This window comes from Vipera berus, assembly GCF_964194415.1.
Source record: "Vipera berus genome assembly, chromosome: 17".
NCBI classification, from domain to species: domain Eukaryota; kingdom Metazoa; phylum Chordata; class Lepidosauria; order Squamata; family Viperidae; genus Vipera; species Vipera berus.
Window position 1 is genome coordinate 3,440,203 of NC_138220.1, and position 24,107 is coordinate 3,464,309.

A 24,107-nucleotide genomic window follows, 5' to 3' on the forward strand; every position below is an offset into this window, starting at 1 on the left:
GGAGGAGGAGGAAAGGGGGGGTACATTTCAGCCAGGAACGATTCGGTGTCAAGAGGAAAGTTGAAAAAAAAAAAAAAACGACGACGGAGAGGCAGAACTGCTGTTGGCTTGTTTAGGCGGTTTTAACCTCCAGGATGAAAAAGGGGCAGGCCGTGGTTGTTGTTTTTTTTTGACTGCCCCCACCTCACCCCTAACTTGTGTTTTCCAGATTAGGTTTGTCCCAAGCCAGGGGGGACCTTTCACTCTTCCAACCCTCGAAATGAGTTGCTTTTTCTAGGGCTCCCTCCGTTGTGTCTCTGGGGGAGTCCCTGTTCCGAGACTCCAGACCAGGGGGACTCAACGGACTCTTGCCAACCCACATCCACGCCTCATCCTGTCCCCGTCGGGAGGTGCTCAGTTTATCTGATGGGTCAATGACTCGGTTTTGTGAAGAAGGAAAAACAACAACAACAACAACACAATCTGCCTGTTGCAGAACCGAAGCTGGACGGAAGTGGCCAGCCTTGTACAGGGACTCTGTACAGAAGCTCGGTTGACCTTCGCCTGCAAAGGCAGGACAGAATCTAAAACCAATCAAGGAGAGAAACAACCTAGGACTAAGGAGAAATTTCCTAACAGTGAGAACAATTAACCACATCACTGGAGGCTTTTAAGAAGGCAGCTGTTTGTCTGGAACGGCATGGGCTCTCTTGCTTGAGCAGGGGGTTGGACTAGAAGACCTCCAAGGTCCCCTCCTGTCTGCTGGAAAGTGAACAAATGAAAAATCCTTAGGAAACATCCTTAGGACTCCTGCCTTGAGAAGAGGGGTGGACTAGAATACCCCCCCCCCCGTGAAAGTCCCTTCTAGAATTCTAGAATTCTATACTTTTTCAGGGAGAACGGCAGATTATTACTTTAATGACCATTTCTACATTTGAGGGGCTGCCACAAAGAATTGGGGGGGTGTTTCAACCTATTTTCCAAAGTACCAGAAGGCAGGACAAGAAACAACAAATCAAGGAAAGAAGCAAGCTAGAATTAAGGAGAAATTTCCTGACTGTGAGAACGATCAGTGGAACAAATTGCCTCCCGAAGTTGTGGGTGCTCCATCACTGGAGGCTTTTAAGAAGAGGCTGGACAGGCGTTTGTCTGAAATGGGGTAGGGTCTCCTGCTCGAACGGGGTTGGACTAGAAGACCTCCATGGTCCCTTCCAGCTCTGCTGATGTTCTATGTTCCTCTTTAAATAAAAAGGCCACAGGCTTACTCTCACGCAAGTCTGTAAAACATCCAGCTCTCTTTGAGTCCCAACAGTTAGTTAAATAAGTTGTTAAGTTAGGGACACGGCTGTGAAGTGAATCTGACTTTCCCACTGACTTTGATTATCAGAAGTTTGCAAAAGGGGATCACACTGCAGCCGTCATAAATATGAACCCCACCAGGCAGAAGCAGATCAACCCCCTGGATTGCTGCTGGGCTCCCAGTATCAATCCAGGCTTAGATAAATATTTGCAGAGTATGCTCGAGTGATAGGAAATGGCATTGTTGCCTTTGGCTTCTGCAATTCTTTGACAATGCCCGTAACTTTATCTTTATTTTACGGTAAATAAATCTGCTATATACCTATGGACAATGTAAACTTAGTTAACAGAATGACCTGCGGATGTATTGTGGGAAGATATTACGGTACATTCTCCGCTTTTGGGGGGGGGGGAAACAGCGTGACGGGAGGAAATAAATTCCTTTTCCAGCTTAGGGATTGCTAAGGACGGAAATGGAGGCTCAGGGATACATTTCAGCAATTGATATACACCTTTCAGGTGCCCTGCAGAAAATTATCTTATCAATCAGACTTCCTTAAATTTGTATAAATATCAGTTCACAAGGCAGCGAATAAATGCACATTTATGCACTACCTCACTTTGTCTGTCTGTCTGTCTGCCTGCCTGCCTCTATCTATCTATCTATCTATCTATCTATCTATCTATCTATCTATCTATCTATCTATCTATCTATCTATCTATCTATCTATCATCTATCTATCATCTATCTATCTATCTATCTATCTATCTATCTATCTATCTATCTATCTATCTATCTATCTATCTATCTATCTATCTATCTATCAAATTTATACGGCCACCCATCTCACAGAAAGTGAAGCTAAGCAGCTTACAACATCCTTCCTTCCTTCCTCCTCATTTTTTCCTTCCTTCCTTCCTGTTAAAACAAGTGTTTTGTATCTTTCTTCCTTTTTTTTTCTCATGAAGCTTAGAAAGAGTTTCTTTCTCTCCGAAGGACGAAGCGAAATATCTTCCAACAATTCCAGGAATTGTTTCTAACAGATATAACAGGCTGAGAAGGTGTGGGAATGCGTTTTATATGTGTGTGTGTGTGTATATATACATAATATCTCTCACACACACTGCTACATGTGCTTGTATAGTTTTCTTCCTTTTTTTGTTTCTGTTTCAATGTGTAAACAAGTAGAGCCAGACAAACAGTATTTGTCCCACGCTTAAAGTTTTAAACACACCACTTCAGGCTGGGAAACTTGATAGATTTATTTACAGTAAGCAGATCACCAAGTTGGGGGGGGCTGGGTGTGCTTGCCGTGCTGTTCCCAGAATACGGCTTAGGTATGTGCAGCCTTAGGAATCAGAGCACGCTCTGTGGGTGCATTCCCACGCACGGCACCCGGCCCCTCAAAGCAAACTGAATTTTGTGTGATATTGTCTCAGTATTGGCAATATTTCTCCAGGGATTCAGATGGAGAAAGATCTTTTCTGTCATTCACACAATCTTTTAATTATTATTACCGTTGTTGTTATTTTAGCAAAAAACACTCCCCCTGGAATACAGCTCAGTGGCTTAATTCAAATATCAGTGAACAGGAACAGAAGTAGCTTAAGTTTGCCACTGTCTTCTGCCACCGTCTCCTTGCAAGATAATTCTTTTTTTTTTCCATGTGTTGACCTAGCTTTCACCACCTGGTGGTCTCTTTCTCATTCCGGACCATTTATAGCTATAAACCGGGTGCAAATTTTGAATCAGCCTGTGAACTCTTCCCACAAAGGGATGGCTGTGCTTCAATAAAATTGCCAGGATTCCTCGCCAGCTTACATAGGCAGCCCTCGACTTACGACCGTAACGGAGTCCCAGAAATATCGCGACGGTCATTAAGCAGGTCACCATGTGACCACACCCAATTTTGCAATTTTTGCATGCTGGCTGAGGAATTCTGGGAGTTGAAGTCCACAAGTCATAAAAGGGCCGAGTTTGAAGACCCCTGCTCTAGACTAAGCAAGGGTCTCCAAACTCGGCAACTTTAAGAGTTGTGGACTTCAACTCCCAGAATTCCCCAGCCGGCATAGCAGGAGGACTCCAAACTTAACTGGCTGAGGAATTCTGGGAGTTGAAGTCCACAAGTTTTAAAGTTGTGCAATTTGGAGAGCCTGGCTCTAGAGGCATCTGGCTGGTCCTTGGGACTCAGCTGTTGCTGAGTACAGCAACCTTGTGCCTCATCACAACCACGTTACCTGGGTGACTGAATGTGTGAATCCAGCCTGCTTCATTTATTCCTGCTTCAGTGTCTTTCCAGAACACCAAAAACAGGTTTTCCGTGTGAGCTGGAACAAGCCCTGATCCAATCTGATTTTTCCATCAAGACGCTCAAGGGCTGGACTGCAGCCACTAACGTATTTACCTCCATAAGTTTTATTACCCTATGGCGCTTCCTTCCCAGGAGCAATGCTCAGGACCGCATTATAAACAAATCAACTTTTTTACCGGCAAAAAAAAAAAGGAAAAAAATAAAAGATTCCCATAAGCTACGTAGACCACGAAGAAGAACCAACGAGCCAAGGTTTCTTTGCAGCAGCACTTGGGTTAATGAATCAATGGTTCCATTTACAATGTGCACAGAACCTGTTCTGTTTGGGAAGGCAGCGCAATTCATGGGGATTTCTTGAAGGGAGGGTGGGGATGTCGGGAGTGTGTGTGTGTGTGTGTGTGTGTGTGTGTGTGTGTACCTTCATGGCAGGTAACCAGGTGAACAAAGTCCCTTTTTCTTTTCCAACAAGACCGGCAGGGAACAAAGACTTGAAAGGAAGAGAGAAATTGGCCACTGAACAGGAATATGATGGTTTCTCTGGGTCACACCTGACAGCTTAAACCTCCCCCCTTCCCTTCCTCCCTCCCTCCCTCCCTCCGGCTGCTTAAGGACCTGCATTGTGGTGCCGTGGAATGCGGTGAGCTTGCCAACCACCGAGGAGGCACAGTGTGGGAATTCTCCACCCTCTTTGACTCAAAGCCATAGGTTATGTCTGTCCCGGGGCATAGCGCAGGCACTTGGGTTAATGAATTACACAGAAGTGTGTGTGCATATAGGAGAGAGAGAGAGAGAGAGAGAGAGAGAGAGACAGAGGCAGGCAGGCACACACTCCCAACACACACACACACACACACACACACACACACACACACACACACACACAGCCCCACAAGGGCAGGGTGAGGTTGAGCTTCAGGAATCAAGTATGTGGGGCCTTTGACAAATTTTATGGCATGCGGTTTATCAGCCATCCGCCCGTCTCAGAAAGTCTTGCTCAACCTGGTACTTAGAAGTGTGGAGGGGAAGGAAAAAAAAATAAAGCTATTTCAAGGAGAAATTTAACTCTCTCCTGACCGCCTCAGTTTCTCATTCCCCCCCCCCGCCTACTTTCCCAAGAAGCTGTGGGATATTGAAACCGTCATAAACACGAGTCAGTGGCCAAGCATCTGAATTTTGATCAAGTGACCGTGAGGAAGCTGAAGCGGTCGTAAGTGGGAAAAACTTTTTCCACTGCTGTTGTAACTTCGGACGGCCACTAAATGACCTGTCTTAAGTTGAGGACTATCTGTATAGAAGCGGGGCAAAACGGAAGGGGAATAACTCCACCATCCTATTACCCTAACCCTGTTTTTCTCAGTTTGGGCAAATTGAAGTGGTGCGGACTTCAACTCCCAAGATTCCCCAGCGTGCTGGCTGGGGAATCCTGGGAGTTGAAGTCCACGTATCATGAAGTCGCCAAAGTTGAGACATACTGATTTTTTCCTGGCATTTTCTGGGATTTGGGGGCAATTTTGTTCATCAGGCATTATTTCAAGACCTCTCAGGAAGCTAATTTAGTGTGGTAGGCCACAGTCTGTCTCCCCCCCCCCCCCCCCCCCCCAAATTCCACTCAAGACTAGATTCTTGCCTGGGTCATCACCCATAAGAAGGCGTAGCTCATTATATTCTTAATTGCTTCTCTGGCTGGGGACCAGATAGTAGCAAGACAAGGCATCATCATAGGTTCTGGTGCAATGAGCTCTAATCGGGCACCTCGATGAACTGAGATTATTATGGTTTGGCTGATGACTGAAATAGAATTTCCCAAGCAGATTCCCCTGTCCTTTTTTCTTGTACGGTGCTTTTAAGGAAGTTTGTTTTTCCAGAGTGGTTATTAAATTAAGCTGAGAAAACCCAGACCATCTCTAAAAGGTAAAGGTAAAGGTTCCCCCGCACACGCATGCTAGTCGTTTCCGACTCTAGGGGCCGGTGCTCATCTCCGTTTCAAAGCCGAAGAGCCAGCGCTTGTCCGAGGACGTCTCCGTGGTCATGTGGCCGGCATGACTAGACGCCAAAGGCGCACGGAACGCTGTGACCTTCCCACCATAGTGGCCCCTATTTTTCTACTTGCATTTTTACGTGCTTTCGAACTGCTAGGTGGGCAGAAGCTGGGACGAGTAACAGGCACTCACTCTGCTACGCGGCACTCGGGATTCGACCCGCCAAACTGCCGACCTTCTGATCGACAAGCTCAGCATCCTAACCCACTGAGCCACCGCGTCCCCTAGATCATCTCTAGAGGGCAGCAAATCATTAGCTTTCTGAATCCCTCTGCTGCCCTCTAGTGGCCGTTTGATTCTTTGCAGCCCAGATCCTGTAGCCTTCGCTAAGTTAAGCACTAAAATGCTTTGGGATTTTAATAAGAAGTAGAAAAACAATGTTAGGCTCTCCACCTTCCCCGCCCTGAGGTATTCCACACTGACTACAGCACCCTTAATTCCTAACCAGCTTCTTGACGTGAGAAAATGAAGATGGGGTGTTGATAACATCCCTTCTAGCCACTTCTTTCTGCTCTGGAGGACTTATTTTTCCTTATCGTCGAGTGTAACAAAATTGACATCCCTGCTTCTTATTTGCTTCTCTCTTCTTTGCATCTGTTGTGGTCACAGGGAAAAAGCCGTCTGATTTTTCTGGGAAACTCCAGAGAGAAATTGCAATCCTGAAACTTTTTGACTCAGGCTATGACTAACCTTAGAGGATTTCTGCAATGCTGGCCTGACGCTCCTGTTTCCTCAAGGCGTCTTGTCACGTCAGGTTGACCCTTGTAGGAAATGAGGTCTTGGACCTGTGTTTGAATCTTACCACTTCTCATGAAATTCCAACTCAGTTGTTAATAATCACTTCCTCCGACATGAAAACAGGCTGATCCTTGGCCCATCACTCAGATGCCATGGGTGGTTGTAGACGTTTGATAAATAAATAAAATATCAGTTTAGAAGCAAAAGAGCCAGTCTGGTCTATAATGCTTAAGGCACCAGGCTAGAAAGACCGAGACCGTGAGTTCGAGTCCTGCCTTAGCTACAAAAGCCCGCTAGGACTAGTCCAAGCCCCTACTCTGTATTTCATTCCAGACAAATGATTTTCTGATCTCTTCATCACCTGGCAATAAAAATTATTCACGTTAACCCTTCAGCGTTAAGAGAATACGAACTTTTTTTAATTTTTTTTACAGTTCATCGGAGATGGATCAAGTCTGCTCACTACTCGTTTGCAATTGATGGGCTGCTTCAATCTGGAAGGCCATTTTCTCCAAGAACATGGTGAGCATTTTTGATGGCTTTGCACCATCTTTTTAAACTCACTTTTTATTAGACTTTTAAATGTAAATACTATGACGCCCCTTGGCTTAGACTCTGAAAAGTCCCAAGCATGCTGTGTGTTTCCAGCATTTCCGAAATTGCCAGGAGACCCTTTCAAACAGGGGGCGGTCTTCAAAACTTGGCCCTGTTATGGCTTGTGGACTTCAACTCCCAGAATTCCTCAGCCAGTGCTTGGCTGAGGAATTCTGGGAGTTGAAGTCCACATGTCATAAAAGGGCCAAGTTTGAAGACCCCCTGTTTTGTTTTGATTTAAATGGGTTTCAGGAAAAGGCAAAAAAGAAAACGACGACATTGGGGATCCACCCCAAATGAGCCTCCTGTTTAAAAAAAATCTGTTTGGGAAGCCTTGGTTGTCTTAAGGCAACTCAACAACCAGTTACTTTGACAGAAGGGTCCACGGTGAAGCCCAGAGGGAATCCATGGGCACAAGGCAGCCTTGGAAATTAATGAGCTAGCTTCAGTCCTTTGCCTCTGGATGACTGACTGAAGTGCCAGGCAATTAACATGTTCGCACTCCCAGCCTCTAATCTTCCTAACATTACTCAAAAGAGCGACAGATTCCCAGTGTATTTGCAAAGCTACTGGAAGGCCTGGTGGGTTGGGGGATTAGGGTTGGCACCCCTCAAGATTTATGGCTGGGAGTTGTTTGAATGGCCACTCACTCCTGGCTGAGGTGGAAAATGGGGGGACATGGCTTCATTCCTTGCATTTTTAGATCTAAACTTAAAGACAGGTTGGCAGCCCGCATCAAAAACGTTTCCCCGGAACTCAGGCTGTCTACTGCTGTGGCAAAGTTTTTCAGTGCAAATCCAAGTGTGTTGTGTTACTTTTCTTCCCTCTGCATCACACACCGCCCCCCCCCCTCCACATCCCCTTATTTTGGAGCACTTAAAGGACCCCGTGGCTTTTTTCCATTTATGGCCCCACTTTAATCTCGCTTACAGCAGGCTTCAATCTCCTTTTCCCCTCCCCATGAGCTCTAAGACAAAAGAAGCATTTAACTCAGGGAGCACCTGGCCGGAAAGATGCCAAGGCAAACGGCTTAGCAGAGAGCGCAGGGCGCTGTGCCTGCGGACGTCGGAGGTTGCCCCCCACACACTCTCCTCTGCCCGAAACTAATATTGATCGGAGACCCTCCTGCGCAGCTGCTTTTAGCCGGAAGCTTACACACACACACACACACACACACACACACACACACACACACACCCTGGAGTAGAAATAAATAAATAAATCCTACAGCCCTGCAAAAGTTGGTGGGGGTGGGTGGGTGGCTGGAGGGATGGCAGGTAGGTGAAAATGATGTTCTTCTCTAGATGAAAACATCCCAGGAGATAGAAACCCCCAAATAGTTCCTTCTCCTTCAATTAACCATTAACCAGTGGAACACCCTGCCCTCCAGAGGTTGTGCATGCTCCAGCACTGGAAGAGATTGGATGGCCATTTGTCTGAAATGGTTAAGGGTTCCCTGCCTGAGCAGGGGGTTGGACTAGAAGACCTCCAAGGTCCCTTACAACTCTGTTATTCTCTTCTCTTCTCTTCTCTTCATTATTTCTATTCTATTCTATTCTATTCTATTCTATTCATTATTTCTATTCTATTTTATTCTCTTCTCTTCTCTTCTATTCATTATTTCTCTTCTCTTCTAATTGTATTCTATTCTATTCATTATTTCTATTCTATTCTATTCTATTCTATTCATTATTTCTATTCTATTCTATTCTATTCTATTCTATTCTATTCTATTCTATTCTATTCTATTCTATTCTATTCTATTCTATTCTATTCTATTCTATTCTATTCTATTCTATTCTATTCTATTCTCCTCCGCCTCCTCTTCTTCCTCCTTCTCTTCCTCCCCCCTCCTCCCCTTTCTCCTTTTCTTCTTCTTCTTCTTCTTCTCCTCCTCCTCCTCCTCCCTCCTCCTCTTTCCCTTCTTCCCTTCTTCCTCTCCTCCTCTTTCTCCTCCTCCTCCTCCAAATAAAATCGATAGTCACCCGGTTACCGCTGCTTTCCAAGAAAGACCTTAAACCAGTGACCAGCTTAAACCCCTTTTCCTGAATTTATGCAGCAGGCAAAAAATTTAAAAGGAATTAACCAGACTTATCTTCGCAAATAGATTGTTTCTAACAATTTTTTTTTAAAAAAAATGCAGCGAACTGAGATTACCACTAAAAAAATGCCCTTGCAAGCTGGTTAAGCGTGTTTCGTGAAGGCAACTTCAGTGATTCTCCTCTGGAGAAGGCCATCAACATAGGGGGGGGGGGAAAGCGGGGGGGGGGGTTGAGGGAAAGCAAACTGGGGATTTGAAACAGAGGGGTGTGGGTTTTTTTCCCCTTTTAAAAAAGCTGGGGATTATGTTCAATTAAGAAGCACCACTTGGTCCAGTGGAGAGGAGAGGGTCATGGATGAACAATGCCTTGTTGACATCCCTGGAAGAAGCAATTCATGAAGTGGGAAAGCTGGGTTGGGGGGGGGATTGAAAGGGTTCCCCTTATCAAAGGAGCCTCTGAACTCTTCTTTGGCCTTCCTCCTCCTCCTCCTCCTCCTCGGCTTTCACCAAGCGCATCCTCAAAAACTTTGCACTCATGTCCCACCCTTTTGTGAGCCGAGATGCTGAGTGGGCTAAAGTGCTGGAGAGCAGAAGAAGCTTTTTTTTCCTGGGGGGGGGGCATCAGGACTGCATTAATCCTCCTCATTAGTTCTCATGTGACATCATTATCTCACATTAGCCACCCTCTTGCTACAGTAATTGGGAAGTCCCGGATGACCTTTAATTATCCTGGTGGGCTTTTTCACCCTCTTCAATGCCACTGGCCTTTCTTCCTTTCCCGCCCCCCCTTCTCTTTCTCCCCCCCCCCCACTTGGGCTCCAGACCTTGTTAAGATGCCAATGTGGGGAGGGGGGGGGAAGTGCCAAGCCCATGCAGAGAGGGTCTAAAGAGGTGGGGTGGAAAAGATAGAAAGGAGGGGAAAAGAGGCATTTTTCAGGCCTCTCCCAGAACCACTGCTTGACCTCTGAGCACGACAGGGTCACAGCTGCTCCGCTCTTGGGGTGCCACTCACTGGGTTTTGGGGATCCCCTGCTGAACTCAATAGGGGGGAGACGAAGGAGCCAGCTGATCCCTCTCTGGATAAAATTGATGAGTTATAAAGCACAAGGACTCTTCCTCTTTCTTTCTTTCTTTCTTTCTTTCTTTCTTTCTTTCTTTCTTTCTTTCTTTTTCTCTTTTTCTCTCTTCCTCTTCCTCTCTTTCTCATTTTATCTTCTCTTTCTTTTTCTCTCTCTTCCTCTCTTCCTCATTTTATCTTCTTTCTTTCTCTCTCTCTCTCTCTTCCTCTTTCTTTCTTTCTTTCTTTCTTTCTTTCTTTCTTTCTTTCTTTCTTTTCCTTCCTTCCTTCCTTCCTTCCTTCCTTCCTTCCTTCCTTCCTTCCTTCCCCCTTCCCCTTCCTTTCTCTCTCTTTCTCATCTTCTCTTCCTCCCTCTCTCTCTCTTTCTCTCTTTCTCTCTTTATCTTTTCCTTCCTTCCTTTCTCCCTCCCTCCCCCTTCCCCTACCTCCTTCCTTCACTCCCTCTTTCGTTCTTCCCTTTCTCCCTTCTCTTCCTCCCTCCCTCCCTCCCTCCCTCTGAAATAAAAAGAGGCGCAGTCAACTAGAGGGATCCTTCATGAGAAAATGTCCAGAAGTTTTGGACCAGCATCTTCTTAAGTGGCCTTTGAGACTGAATTAATGGCCTTGTGTTTAGCAAAACTTTCTTCACCGGACAGGCCTCTAGAGGTCTAGTACTACAACTGAGCCCAAAATTTCCGTCGCTAAGTGAGACAGTTGTTAAGTAAGAGTTTCGCATTTAACCACCTTGCTCGCCACTGCTCTCAAGTGAACCACTGCAGTTGTTAAGTGAGCAACACGGCCGTTAAGCGGATCTGGCTTCCCCCATTGACTCTGCTTGTTGGAAGGTTGCAAAAGGGGGTCACGTGACCCCGGGGACGGTGCCATTCATGCCACGTGGCCAAGCGTCCAGAGTTTTAATCCTGTGATCAGGTGGATGGTCACAGGTGCAAAAAGGGCCATCAGTCGCTTTTTAAAGTGCTTTCGTAACTTAAAAACGAAAGGAACGGTTGCAAGTCGAGAACGACGTATACCTGAGGACTCCTGGAGGAAAGGCAGGTTGTGAGGAGTACAACAAAGGGGCAGGTGGCCTCTGTGAGTTGGTGCTGCAGGCAAAGCTCACTGTGGTTAATATCACAACTTTGACGTGCCTCGTACCAACCAGCATTTCCAGGGTTAACCCTCTGTCTGTCTGTCTGTCTGTCTGTCTGTCTGTCTGTCTGTCTGTCTGTCCCTTATCTCTGGCTCCCCTTTGCAAACTGCTGCTGTAATTCAGTCCAGATTGTTCGGGTTGTTTACCAAAGCACCAGAGGGAAAGACGAGAAACAATGGTTGGAAATTGATCAGAGAGAGAAGCAACCTGGAATTAAGGAGAAACTTCCTGACAGTCAGGACAATTAACCAGTGGAACAGCTTGCCGCCAGATGTTGTGGGTGCTCCATCACTGGAGGTTTTTAAGAAGAGACCAGACAGCCACTTATATGAGATAGTATAGGTTCTCCTGCTTGAGCAGGGGGCTGGACTAGAAGACCTCCAAAGTCCCTTCCAGCTTCTATTTTTATTCCTATTCCTATTCCTATTCCTATTCCTATTCCTATTCCTATTCCTATTCTGCATTCTATATTCTATTCTATTCTATTCTATTCTATTCTATTCTATTCTATTCTATTCTATTCTATTCTATTCTATTCTATTCTGTATTTCCTATTCTATTCTATTCTATTCTATTCTATTCTATTCTATTCTATTCTATTCTATTCTATTCTATTCTATTCTATTCTATTCTATTCTGATAGAGTCAGGAAGCCTAACCCTAACCCCACAGCAAACTCACGTGGGAATGATGGCAAACAGACTTCCCTCTTCTCTCCCGTCAGCTGAAGAAGCTTCTCGGATGAGAAGCCAAACGTCTTCAGAGAAAAACAAGAAAGTCCAGCTGCCGCTTGAAAAAGCATCTTTGGGATAGGCTGATGGAGAATCTCCATAGACTTTTCTCTGTCCTTGACTGACATCTAGTGGTAGGAAAAAATAATTGTTCAAAGAAAATGGAGACTTGAAGATAAACAGAGGAAAAACAAAAAGTTATAGTTAAAAACCTTACGAGGGGGGACAGGATAGCAGCCTTCCAGTATCTCAGGGGCTGCCCCAAAGAAGAGGGAGTCAAGCTAGTCTCCAAAGCGCCCAAAGGGAGGACAAGAAGCAACGGATGGAAACTAACCAAGGAGAGAAGCAACCTGGAACTAAGCAGAAATTTCCTGACAGAACAATTAACCAGTGGTTGTGAATGCTCCCATCACTGGAGGTTTTTAAGAAGAGACCGGACAAGCCATTTGTCTGAAATGGTATAAGGTTTCCTGCCTGAGCAGGGGGTTGGACTAGTCACTAGATGATCTCAAAGGTCCCTTCCAGCCCTATTATTCTGTTAAGGGACGTGATAAATCCCATATTATGACAATATCAAAATAATGTGCATACTTTTGAGATCAACAGCACTCTTCATCAAGGAAGAAGGCAAAGAAAGGAAAAAAAGAAGAGGAAAACGAGAGAGAATAACAACTTGTTTCCATTGAAAAAATTCTATTCTTTTTTTTTTTTTTTTGGTTTTCAATTCAGTATTTTCAAATCATTTCCAATGTGGAATATTGCTCTTCTGCTCTTTGGCCAGCAGGTGGCAGTCCTCAGTCAGAATTGTTATTCTCCTGTCTTGATTCAGAGGCATCAAGTTTGATTTTGTGCTGTGTTTAAAAATCAGTCAGTCGGTTGCGACACAGCTTTCCAAATGCACGGATTTCTTGAAAAAGATGGCCTCGTTTCAAAAAAGAGTCACACCCCCAGAAATCTTCGCAAGATTAGAAGAGTAACTATGGTACATACACAGCTCTTAAATAAGATGCAAAAGTTTTGGAGTGATGCTCCTCGGCTGAAGACAAATGGACAGAGCCAGTCCCTTTGCATAAAAAAGGCTATTATTATTATTATTATTATTATTATTATTATTATTATTATTATTATTATTATTATTATTATTATTATTATTATTATTATTATTATTATTATTATTATTATTATTATTATTATTATTATTAAATTCTGGACGACAATTTCGGGGCACTCCAGTTGGCATCTGGATCCCAGCTTCCACACTCAAGGGCACTCAGTCTAGACAGCTACACCTTTAAGATTCCAAGACGGAGCTTGGAAACAGTGTGAAAAGGGGAACACACACACACACACACACACACACACACTGTGTATCAACCACCACCCCTGCCGCAAAAAAACCACATGCCATTTCCCCTCAAGGGCAAAATAGCCAGATGGGGCCAAGTTCCAACAAAGAAACAGTCTCCTTAGTAAACTGGGAGGGCTGCCATGAGCGCAAAGGAGCGTCTCGTCTATTTTAGATTGCCCTTTTTGCCTTTGCCAGAGTCTCACGTGACTGGTCAGAGAGAGAGAGAGAGAGAACTATTTTGGGCCTGCAAAGCTGACCTCTTCTGGGCAGCCGCTGCCCCTGTTCCCAGTGTGAAGGGCGCCGGGCACCACATCATGCCACCCCGGGAGAGGCTTAACGGGCACTTGACAGCATGGCCCCATCCCCGGCGTAAGCTGTTCGCAAGGTAGGACCTACAAAATTTCCCCCTCTCTGGGACGGCCATGGTTTTTATTTTTATTTTTTCCCCTTGGCACCCCTCTTTCACCAGTCTGGGAAAGGATGAGCAGCGAAGTCCCATCGCCGTGGGAGGGTGCAAGCAAACTCCTTCAAACGCCAAAGGAACAAGGGCATCAAAACAGCCCTGTTGGACTTTTTGAATCAGAAAAGTCCGTGCGAAACAGTTCAGAACAGAATAACAGAGCTGGAAGGGACCTTGAAGGTCTTCTAGTCCAACCCTTGGCCCAAGGCAGGAGACCTTGTACCTTTCAGATAAAGGGCTGCCCGGTCTCTTGTTTAAAAAAAAAACCCTTCATAGTTTCTGGAGGGAAGCCATTCCGCTAGTGAATTGTTCTAACCTCAGGAAATTTCTCCATCCTTCTAAGTTCTCTCCTTGACCCCCCCTGTGAAGATAGATGTTCTTCCCTGTCTTGGTGATGGGGGAACCTTGTGTTTGAAGAGCGGGGGGGGGGGAGCGGATAAATTATTAATACGATTGGGAACATGGTGCATAGTAAAATCCCCATCAGAAAGTGAAAATCACCCCAGCCAAGGCAAGCAACAAGATTTAGCTTCCCATTAAGCAGGTTCCAATAAGGAGTTTATTTTTCTGCCTAGCAGTGAATTTGAATAAAGGAGAATGTTTGTAGCTCAGGGTGACCATGGGGGGGCCCTTGGTGCTCTCTCAGCTTGGTTGTTTTCTTGCAGACATTGCATTGTTCAAACTAAGTAACATCAGCAGTGCAGCTGTACTGAATGATAATAAAAATTAAATTGGGGGGGGCATCCCTGGAGTGGGGTCCATTTCCTTCTTGGTGGTCAAGGGGTGAATCTGCGCCAAATGGCAGTCCTCAGCCCAGCCAACCTCTTGCAGAATCTACACATCCTCTGGTTTTTTGTGTGTGTTTTTCTTTGCCCCCTTGGGAGCAAAATAGAAGCGAAAGACTTCCTAATTTGAATTCGATCCTTGGAGCCTTTGTGGATGGGTCCCTGTTAATACTCTGGTCAGAAATGCAGTTTGCACTTCTTCCTACATTCTCTCTCTCTCTCTCTTTCTCCCCTGACCCTTCCCTCTTCTCCTCCAACTCCGCGGAATGTTTCTCTTTTCCAGATGGAAAATTTTGAATACAGCATCCAGCTGAACGACCGGGATTGGGCTGAATTTTACTTTGTCTCGGAGGAATGCCGTTTGATTCCGCCAGCCTTGGCCACTGCTGAAGACCAGCTCCTGAGTGATCTTGAGGAAGGGGAGGCTGAAGAAAAAAGGGCCCCAGCCCACCAAAAAAACAGCTGCTTCTCCCTTGACAACCCAAGCGGGCACCTGCTTGCAGAAGATGCTCTGTCCGGCAGCGAAGATGAAACTGATTTAGGATCTGTTGGTAGGTTTCTTTGCAGGAGCCAGCAAGTCTTTCTGCCTTCCCACTCCTTCCCAAGTCCCTACTCCAGCCTCACCTTGAACCCTGGACCTGTCGCCAGGTCTGTCTCCCTCTCTATGGCTGACGAAGAAGGCGTAGGAAGAGTAGGTTGGCCCCTGGATGATGAAACTAAGGTGGAAGCCCACATCGTCCAAAAGAGGGATTTACAGGAGCCACACCCAAGGCCAGAGACAGGAGAGAAATCTCTGGTTCCGCCCCTCAGTTCGAGTCCTGTTCCAGAGACATTGGAGACTCCAGACAGAGCAGTTGACTTGGAGTTTCACTATGCTGAAGACTATGCTCCCCTGACCGCTTCTCGGGGCTGCAAGTTTCCAGGATCAGCGACGAACGCCTCCGTTTCTGGAAAACCTGAATTTCCCAAGCTGAGAGATGCAGCTCTGGAGCCCAGCGGCCTCAGGGTTTCTTCTGTTCTTTCTCCAACATCTGGAGAAGCTGAGACTCCAGAGAAGGAAGCCAAGTGCCTCCAGGTCGTCTCGAGGACCCCGTTCCAGGAAACGCATTCCCCTTCTCAAGAACCTTCAGTCCAGGCGACTCCACGGTGGATCAACAGTAGGGCAAGGACTTCTGGAAAGGAAGAAGGGGATCTGCTCAAAACCAAGAGGGGAGCAGACCACAGCCCTAATGCTTCTCAAGAGGAAGACCAAGCCAAGGACAACGGGGTGGAAGGATGCCCAGAAGTTCTAGAAGAAGATGGACCTCCAGAACCATCATCGGAGGTCGGCCACAGAGGTTCTGCCCCTTCCTCAGGAAAGGTGGAAAGGCAGAATAATGGAGAACCTTGTCTCCATCTAGGTGTGGCCATTCCATCTGAAGGAGAGGCCCTAACTAGGACGCAAGGAAGCCCGAGACTGGTCTCCTGCCATCCAAAATCAAGTGACTGTTCAGAAGAAACTTTAACAACCATGACGTGGCCCGAGGTGTACGAGTATTTCTTCTCTGAGGACCTCCATGAAGTAGAAGGACCATCGTCACAAGAGAGAAGATCAAGGGAGACCCTCAGCCACGGCCATCAGTCAGAGCTGCCAGCAATGACGGGTCCTGAAATGTACGAATATTTCTTCCAGGATGTAGATGAAACTGTGGCTGGAGAGGAGACCTGGAGCAAAGACGGTCCTTCAGAGGCGTCCCTCAGCTCTGCCCATCATTTGGCTCCATCCCTTGTCTTGGAAGAGGCAGCCTCCGACATGAACACCGATTCCATGGCATTCCCAGAAGTGTGCGAACACTTCTTTGCACACCCACCACAAGGCAAGAGCAGCCGGAGGCCGAACATCCTGGCCGTGCCTGCTTCAGAGTTAGGAAAGGCCGTGAGAGCTTTAACATCCCTTGTAGGTAGGCCAGTTCGCTTACTCAGATCCCGGCCAAGGCAGAGAGGATGCCAGACAGGAGTGATGCTCGTATCTCCAAAGCTTCTGGATGGACACACCCTGAAATCAGAGAACCTTGGGGTAGCTGTCTTAAAACCAGGTATTCATTCTTTCCCATCCTTAACTGAGCTTCTGGCTAAACCGGCTTTCTCTGTTAATAGCATCCCTAAGTTTCATTGCTAAATCAGCCTTCGAAAATCTGCGGAATAGCTTTCCTAGGGGACTTATAAACCTAAATTCCACCTAAAATACACCTTTTCACATGAGATTTTTTTTTTGAGTCAGTGGTAGACCTAAAGAAAAAACACCTTTGACATTATTTGCCGAATCCTTCCTACTTTAGTGGACTCACCAATTTGTCGGTATTAGCCGGCAGTCTAGAGTAATAGTCTGTCCAGGCAAAATCAAAATTTTAAAGAGGAAAGGCTACAGAATGACAGAGTTTGGAAGGGACCTTGGAGGTCTTCTAGTCCAACCCCCTGCTCAAGCAGGGGACCCTACACCATTTCAGACCAAGGGCTCTCCAATCTCGTCTTGAAAGCCTCCAGTGATGGAGCGCCCACAACTTCTGGAGGCAGGTTGTTCCACCGGTTAATTGTTCTCACTGTCAGGAGGTTTCTCCTTAATTCTAGGTTGCTTCTCTCTTTGACAAGCTTCCCTCTGATACTTCTTGTCCTGCCCTCAGATGCTTTGTAAAATAGGTTGACAAACCCCCCCCCACCTTTCTGTGACAGCCCCTTAAATATTGAAGGAATCGTAGATCAATTCTGCATATCCAATAAATAAATAACACAGCCTTAGGTCTGACCACATTAGTAGCACTATAAGAACCCCGGTTACCGCGCAATGTTGAGCAGTGTTGCATAGCTTTCCTCTTTTTTAAAAAAAACACGTCGATTTTGTCTGGACACAGAAGCGCTGGGAAAGCGTAGGAGTTTTCTTCACAAGGAAAATATTATGAAGATTACGATCTGTGAACGAGGCAGGGCAGTGGCTGAGAAGGTGCCATTCTGCAGACATCTAAGGGTTTTTCCCCCGCTTTCTAACCCATTAAGAAGGAGGGCATGCGCTGCCCGCTGAATGAGCACAGCTCTGGCAATCTTTGTTTTTCCTTTTGCAACGCCAGTCGAAGGCCAAAAAAAAAAAAACACAAAAAAAACCCCTTTGCAGATTGAGCCAAGAGGTGCTGACTCAGCGCATCTCTCCCTCCCTCTGAGTTGTTTCCAGATCTAAATTGGGCCGCTGACCTTGGGTAGAAAAAAAAGATCTAGGACACGACACCAAAGGAAAATGTGTACCCCGGGGGACACTTAAGAGACACAAACAAACGCAGCAGATGAAAGGTGCCTCTTTTTGGAACCAAAGCCAAGAATGACCTTTGAATGTTTAAAAACCTACGATTGTGGTTTATCTCAGCCTCGGGATCAGCCAAGTAGAGATTAAGATTTCGGGTCTTTGAGAAACACAGGCTGGCTGTGATAATCGGTCTGAACGTGGGCTGTGTTTGCTTCTTATGGCAACAACACGGTATTTTATCATTAGGTTAAAAAAAAAAGGATAAACTGGAGGAAAAAGAGTCAATTCTCACAATTTCTCCAGCAGGCATAAGCCCCAGTTCCACAAACACATCGTACAGACTAAATATGGAACGCTGGATTCCCTCTAAATTTGATTATTTTCCAGGGACCCGGCGCGTTGCGTTTGTTTGTTACCCAGCTTGGTGACCAAACTGTCTTCAGGAGAATCGTCTATATCCTGAGCTGCAGATTTATTGATTTATTGGTTAAATCTGCCGCCTGTCTCCTTTCCGAGGTGGTTCACTTGGAAACATTTCCTGTGAAATAAATGAAGAGATGGGGCAAGCCAAGGCAGACTTGGTGGAGTTCAAAACAAAATTAAGCACAGGGCTGGGTTGGAAAATTAGAGAAAAGTGGGGAGGGGGGGAGGGGGAAGAGCAAAATGGCTTCAGTTGCTGATTCTTATGGTTGTTTGGTGGGATTTTAACCCAGGCAGTCCCCAACCTATCACCGTTCGCTTAGCCACCGTTCAAAGTTAGTGCAGCACTAACTAGCACTCCTTGGCTAGTTTTTATCCATTGCTTCTTGTCCTTCCCTTCAGGGGCTTTGGAGAATAGCTTGATAAACCCCCCCTTCTTTGTGGCAGCCCCTCAAATATTGGATCACTGTTATCATGTCACCCCCCCTACTCCTTCTTATAATTAAATTAGACAAACCGAATTCCTGCAACTGTTCTTTGTATGTTTTAGCTTTCAGCCCCCTGATCATCTTTGTTGCTCTTCTCTGCACTCTTTCCAGAGTCTCAACATCTTTTTCGTACCGTGTACATAACTAATCGTCGCAATGATTGTCACAGTGTCCCCACATAGAAACAGGACCAAAATTTGGGCCCTTGGCAAACCAGCATATATTTACAATGGTTACAGCATCCCGAAATCAGCTGATCAGCTGGCTTCCGACAAGTAAAATCATTGGCGGACATCAGATTCGTTTAACATCCACGTGACTCCCTTGGCGAACGAGGCGAAAACACTTGTAAAATTGTGCACGACTCATTTAACGACCGTACTGCCTAGCGATGGACGTTCCCGTCCCCGGTTCGCAGTCATACATTGAGGACTATTATTTTTCAACCTAGCCTGGCAAATAATTTTGATATCACGAAACCCTCTGAGGATTTTGAGGGAGACCAGGGGTCCTAGAAACAGACTTGGGATGCCCGGATCCTGCGCTAAGGGGGGGTCAGACTAGATGTCCTTTTAGAGATTCCAAACTCCCGCTTTCTTAACCACCTTGGTTCTTTTTTTCTTTTTTTAAATTCAGAAAGGCCTCTCCAGCTGGTCCTCACGCCCAGAGATCTGTGTCTAGGATTTGTGGCGTTGGCTTCTTGGGGTGTGAAAACCTCCAACTTGCAGACTCCGGATGCTTGGAAGATTGGTAATTTTTTCCCAGGGCTCCTGTGTGGGGAGAACTGAGATTTTTTGGGGGGGAGATGGGGGGGTTTGAAGTTGAAAAGATAACCCAGGAATGCTGACCGACTGGTTCCCGTCTGAAATAAGGCAGGCAGAACACCAGAAAGAGGGTTGGTGTGTTTTTTTTTTTTGTTCTCTCTCTTCACCCCTTATCTTTTCTTTCTTCCATTTTTATTTTCCAAAGCAACCTTCTGCGTGTTTGAAAGCAACGGCAGAGAGAGGGGGGGGGGCTTGTTTCTCCCTTTACACCTTAAAAGAAAGTTTATTTTTAAAGAATGTAAGAGCAGGGCTGGGCCTAGGCCTCCATCTCTCCAGTTCCTTTCTACTTTTTGAGAAAGAAGCAAATTCAGGAAGGCAACTTATATGAGCTTCCCTTCCCGCCTCTGTCCTCTCCTTCCCTTCCCCTTCCCCTCTGTGAAAAACCCAGCAGAATCCGAAATCTGATGGGAAGACTGTTTTTAAATAGAATTCACTTTCCTTGCCTGGGGAACCCTAGGTGGCTTCAAAAGCTGGAAATAAAAGGCTTCGTTTCCTCCTCCCCTCCTTTAACTAAAAGATAGTAGAAAACAATTGCGGGATTTATGATGAAAAAAGGAAGAATCTCCTGCGAATTGCAGAAAAGATTGGAATATTTGAAAAAGGGGGAAAAGACACTGTGCCAAATAAAATAAAATAAAATAAAATAAAATGCTTAATCCAGACTTGCTGCTCTTGCTGTGGAAAAAGTTTAAATGTCTTGATTGCATTCATTCATCTGGACTTTTATTTTTTCTCTCTCTTCCCCTCACAGTGCTGTTGGCAAACTTTGGTACCCTCTCCGCCATCCGTTGCTTCAGGAGACAGGTTGCCATGGAGACTGATCACAGCCCTTAAGGAGACACAGGTCAACCCCTGAAGAGATCTTTCAAGATCTTCTCCTGCAAAGCAAGAAAACCAGATTTGGAGGCCGTTGGACTTCAGATATTACCCGCAGGGAAAGAGGTGAGAAAGAAGATTAAACCTTCCTTAAAAACCATCCCTGTTGGGATCCACCCAACTCAAGCCCCAGATCCTCCTCTCTTTTTTTTTCTTTCTTTCTTTCCTTTGTCTCCCAGTTGGGAGTATATCTTAAACTTGCAAGGGATGGTAAGCTATAAAATGAATTACTCAGCGGACACAGGAGCCAAAGCAGGCTTGAAGAAAGTTATCAAAAGGATTCAGAGGACTTTCACGAACGGAATAAATAAGAGGAACAAAAAAGCTTGTGTGTTGTTTTTTTTTAAACAACAACAACAACAACAGCTGGGATTAAGAAAAGGAATAACTGAAAGACAAGATCATTCGAAAAACGGTGTTTAGAAGGTGAGAGAATTTGACATTAAGGTATAACAGTCCAGAGAGTCCTCAACTTACAGCAATTTGTTTGGTGACCTTTCCTTGGCACCGTAACCACCCAAGCAAAAATATAAAACCTCCTGGAACATATTCAGCAAGGCTTCTGCAGCCCAGTTTCTTCTTCGCAACCAGTGGCCAGCCTGCAGAAACCACAATATCTGCCACAGAAGTCCACGGACTTCATTTCCAGTTTACCCTAATCCACAGCTGTGGACTTGTAACTTCCCTGTTTATGGAGATTCTCAAATCATGCCTAAAAGGCAACTGGACTTTCTTCTCGTTGTTGTTTTTTCTTTGAAAACCTTTCGCTTCTCATTCAAGAAGCTTCTTCAGTTCTGGAGCTTCTCGGATGAGAAGGGAAAGGTTTTCAAAGAAGAAGAAAAAAATTTTTTTAAGAAGAGTCCAGCTGCCTTTTTTGGGTGGGGTGGGGTGGGGTGAAAGCACCTTTGGCTTGTAACTTCCCCATTATCCAATTATTATTTTTTTGTGTGGGTGGGTGGGTGGGCAGGCTCTTTTCAGTAATGCAGGATCCTCACCCCATTTTTAGAGTCTTTTCATCAGCTTGAAATATTCTCCCATTCTTCGTAGTGGCCAGCAAGGAGGCCTGCCCACATTGAAGAGAAGAGGCTTTAGTGCATTTTCCGCACTGTCCTTTCCGCTCAGCTCTCCCTCGGTGAGGGCAGTTGGCTGGCATTTCGGATGGCAATCATCCAGCTATTTCCCTCTGAGGGAATGAAAAAGTCAGACAGGTGTCCTCTTCGTTCCACGAACAGACTCTCTACTTAGAAAAAACAAATGCCAGGAGGAAATTTCCAGCCTCTTTCCCTTTGGACCTGCAGAAGTCCTCCCACCTATGCCGATAGGATAGGATAGAGCCGAAAGGGACCTTGGAGGTCTTCTAGTCCAGCCCTTTGCTCAAGCAGGAGGACCTATATACCTGTAGACCAACCTCTACCAAGGACTCGTCTTACAGCCATTCGTTTAAGTTACAACAGCCCTGAAAACAGCGATAGGTGACTCTGAACCGTGATCAAACGCGGACTGATTTCATTGAAGAAGTGAATGGTCTTGGGAAGCTAAGCAGGCTGGGTCCTGGTGAGAGCACGGATGGGGGACCACCAAGAAATTTATTGGGGGAAAAATATTATTTACAGCCCAGGCAGTCTTGGATTTGCAACCTTTCACTTAGTGATTGCTCGAAATTACAACGGCGCTGAAAAAAAGCGACTTAGGACCTTTTTTTCACACTTGACTACCGGCGCGGCCTCCCCGCGGCCACACGATCTAAGTTCAGACGCTTGGTAGTTGATTCATATTTATGACGGCTTTGCAGTGTCCTGGGGGGGTCACGCGATCCCCTTCTGCGACCTTTTGACAAGCAAAGTCAGACTCACGTAACGACCGTGTGACCGATGTAACAGCTGCAGTGATTCACTTAACAATCCTGGCAATAAAGGTCAACAAATGGAGCAAAACTCACTCAGCAACAGAAATTGCGGTCGTAAGTCACAAGCAGAAGAATTAATTCATTGGCAGCCTAAAGGGAGGGGAATCATGAATCATGGAGCAAAAAATTTCAGGATATTCCAGGAAAGGTGGAGAATAGCAGTTATAGTTACACACCTCTGTTCCCACCACCACCACCTTCGCCTAAAGGAAGTGTGTGTGTGTGTGTGTGTGTTGAGCTGCATAAAAAAAGAACACAAGTGTGTGAGTCAGAGAGAGTTGCACCTGACTAAGCCTCAGGGACCACCTGCTGCCGGCATCGATTCCCCTCCGCCCTGTGCGTTCCCACAGAGAGGGCCTCCTCAGGGTGCCGCCAGTCAGGGAATGCCGACTGGTGGCCCCCAGGGGGAGGGCCTTCTCTGTGGGCGCTCCGGCATTATGGAACCAACTGCCGGTGGAGCTCCGGATGGCACCAGACCTCCGAACTTTCCGTCGGGGCCTGAAGACCCACCTGTTTGAAATAGCTGGTCTGGCCTGATGGGGGATTATGGGTTTTTAATTGTTTTTAAATTTGTATTACTGTTTTAATTGGGCATGGGTTTAATCTTTTTTAATTTTTGTATTGTCTTTTTTATATATGCCCTGTGAACCGCCCTGAGTCCCTACCAAGGAGAAGGGCGGTATATAAATCAAATAAAACTCTAAACTCTAAACTCTAAGCAAAGCTCCCAGTTCTATTCACAATCGCAAAAAAAGAGAAGAGAGAGAGAAAAAAAATTCACCCAGTTGTGCTCTTGAGTGCATGGATATAAGTCACCACAAATTAAGGTTGACCGATGAATTTTGCTGTCCACACTGTCGCTTTTCAACTGGTCAGAAGTTTTACAAAACATTGTAACTAATATCAGTGCACAGTTAAGGGTTTCTCTCCCATACAGTCATATTTAAAAGGAGGGGGGAAAAACCCCCACTTTGTTTCCAAACCATTGGCTAACTGTCCGTCATCCTTCCGGGCCCTTCATTTACACATCTGTTGCAACTGCTTGAAGAAGTGCCGCAAAACACAATGGGTTCCCCCCGAAATAATAGGGGGTGTCTTTGCACGGGGGTCACCTCATGCTCTTAAAGGCTAAAGGGAGCGGTGCCTACAACAGGGTTGCCTCTGAAAAATTATCATTATGGTCGCTTTCGGAAACTTACACAACGCGGCGCATTTCGCAAAAGGGATGTGTTTGAATAATTATTATTATTATTATTTATTGAATTTTTATACCGCCCTTCTCCCGAAGGACTCAGGGCGGTGAACAGGGCATATAAATAGAAATACAAAAGTTAAAAAAAGATTAAATAATTGCCCAATTAAAACAATCAAAATGTAAAACCCATTAAAACCCTAAGGTTCCCCCATCAGGCCAGGCCAGCTTGTTCGAATAAATGGGTCTTTAATGAGGATACCTGGGGGAAAATTGGTTTTTGGTTAGAGTAAAAACCAGCCACACGCAAATTATATTAACTTTATTAGAGGCCTTCAAAGAAATCACCGAAAGAACAGTGTCAATGTTGTACAACACCCCCCTCCCGCCCTTACACACTGACCCACACTCCCATGCACACAAAATCTGCATCAAATATTGTCTACCACTGCTGCCACACAACCGCAACTGAGCCGCATGATTTGAGATCCAATCTCGTTTTGCGCTCACGTAAAAACCAACACATATCGACCCAAGACACAAACACACAAGTACAACAAAGAAACCTGGAATTCGAAATTACAGCCACAACCGACT

At 45.7% G+C, this 24,107-nt stretch overlaps 1 protein-coding gene across 1 annotated transcript; it reads left to right on the top strand.

Moving 5' to 3' along the window:
• Positions 1-13,569: 13,569 nt before the first annotated feature.
• Positions 13,570-20,917, top strand: PERM1 (PPARGC1 and ESRR induced regulator, muscle 1). The gene is made up of 4 exons (XM_081341181.1): positions 13,570-13,673; positions 14,817-16,608; positions 19,349-19,462; positions 20,288-20,917. Exons 2-4 carry the CDS (start codon positions 14,817-14,819, stop codon positions 20,368-20,370), a joined length of 1,989 nt encoding a protein of 662 aa, XP_081197307.1. The 5' UTR covers positions 13,570-13,673; the 3' UTR covers positions 20,371-20,917.
• Positions 20,918-24,107: the final 3,190 nt, after the last annotated feature.

Coding starts and splice junctions, on each gene's coding strand:
- PERM1 (XM_081341181.1), top strand. CDS start 14,817: ATGGAAAATTTTGAATACAGCATCCAGCTGAACGACCGGGATTGGGCT. Junction 16,609..19,348: donor GGTAGCTGTCTTAAAACCAG/GTATTCATTCTT, acceptor TTTTAAATTCAG/AAAGGCCTCTCCAGCTGGTC. Junction 19,463..20,287: donor TCCGGATGCTTGGAAGATTG/GTAATTTTTTCC, acceptor TTCCCCTCACAG/TGCTGTTGGCAAACTTTGGT.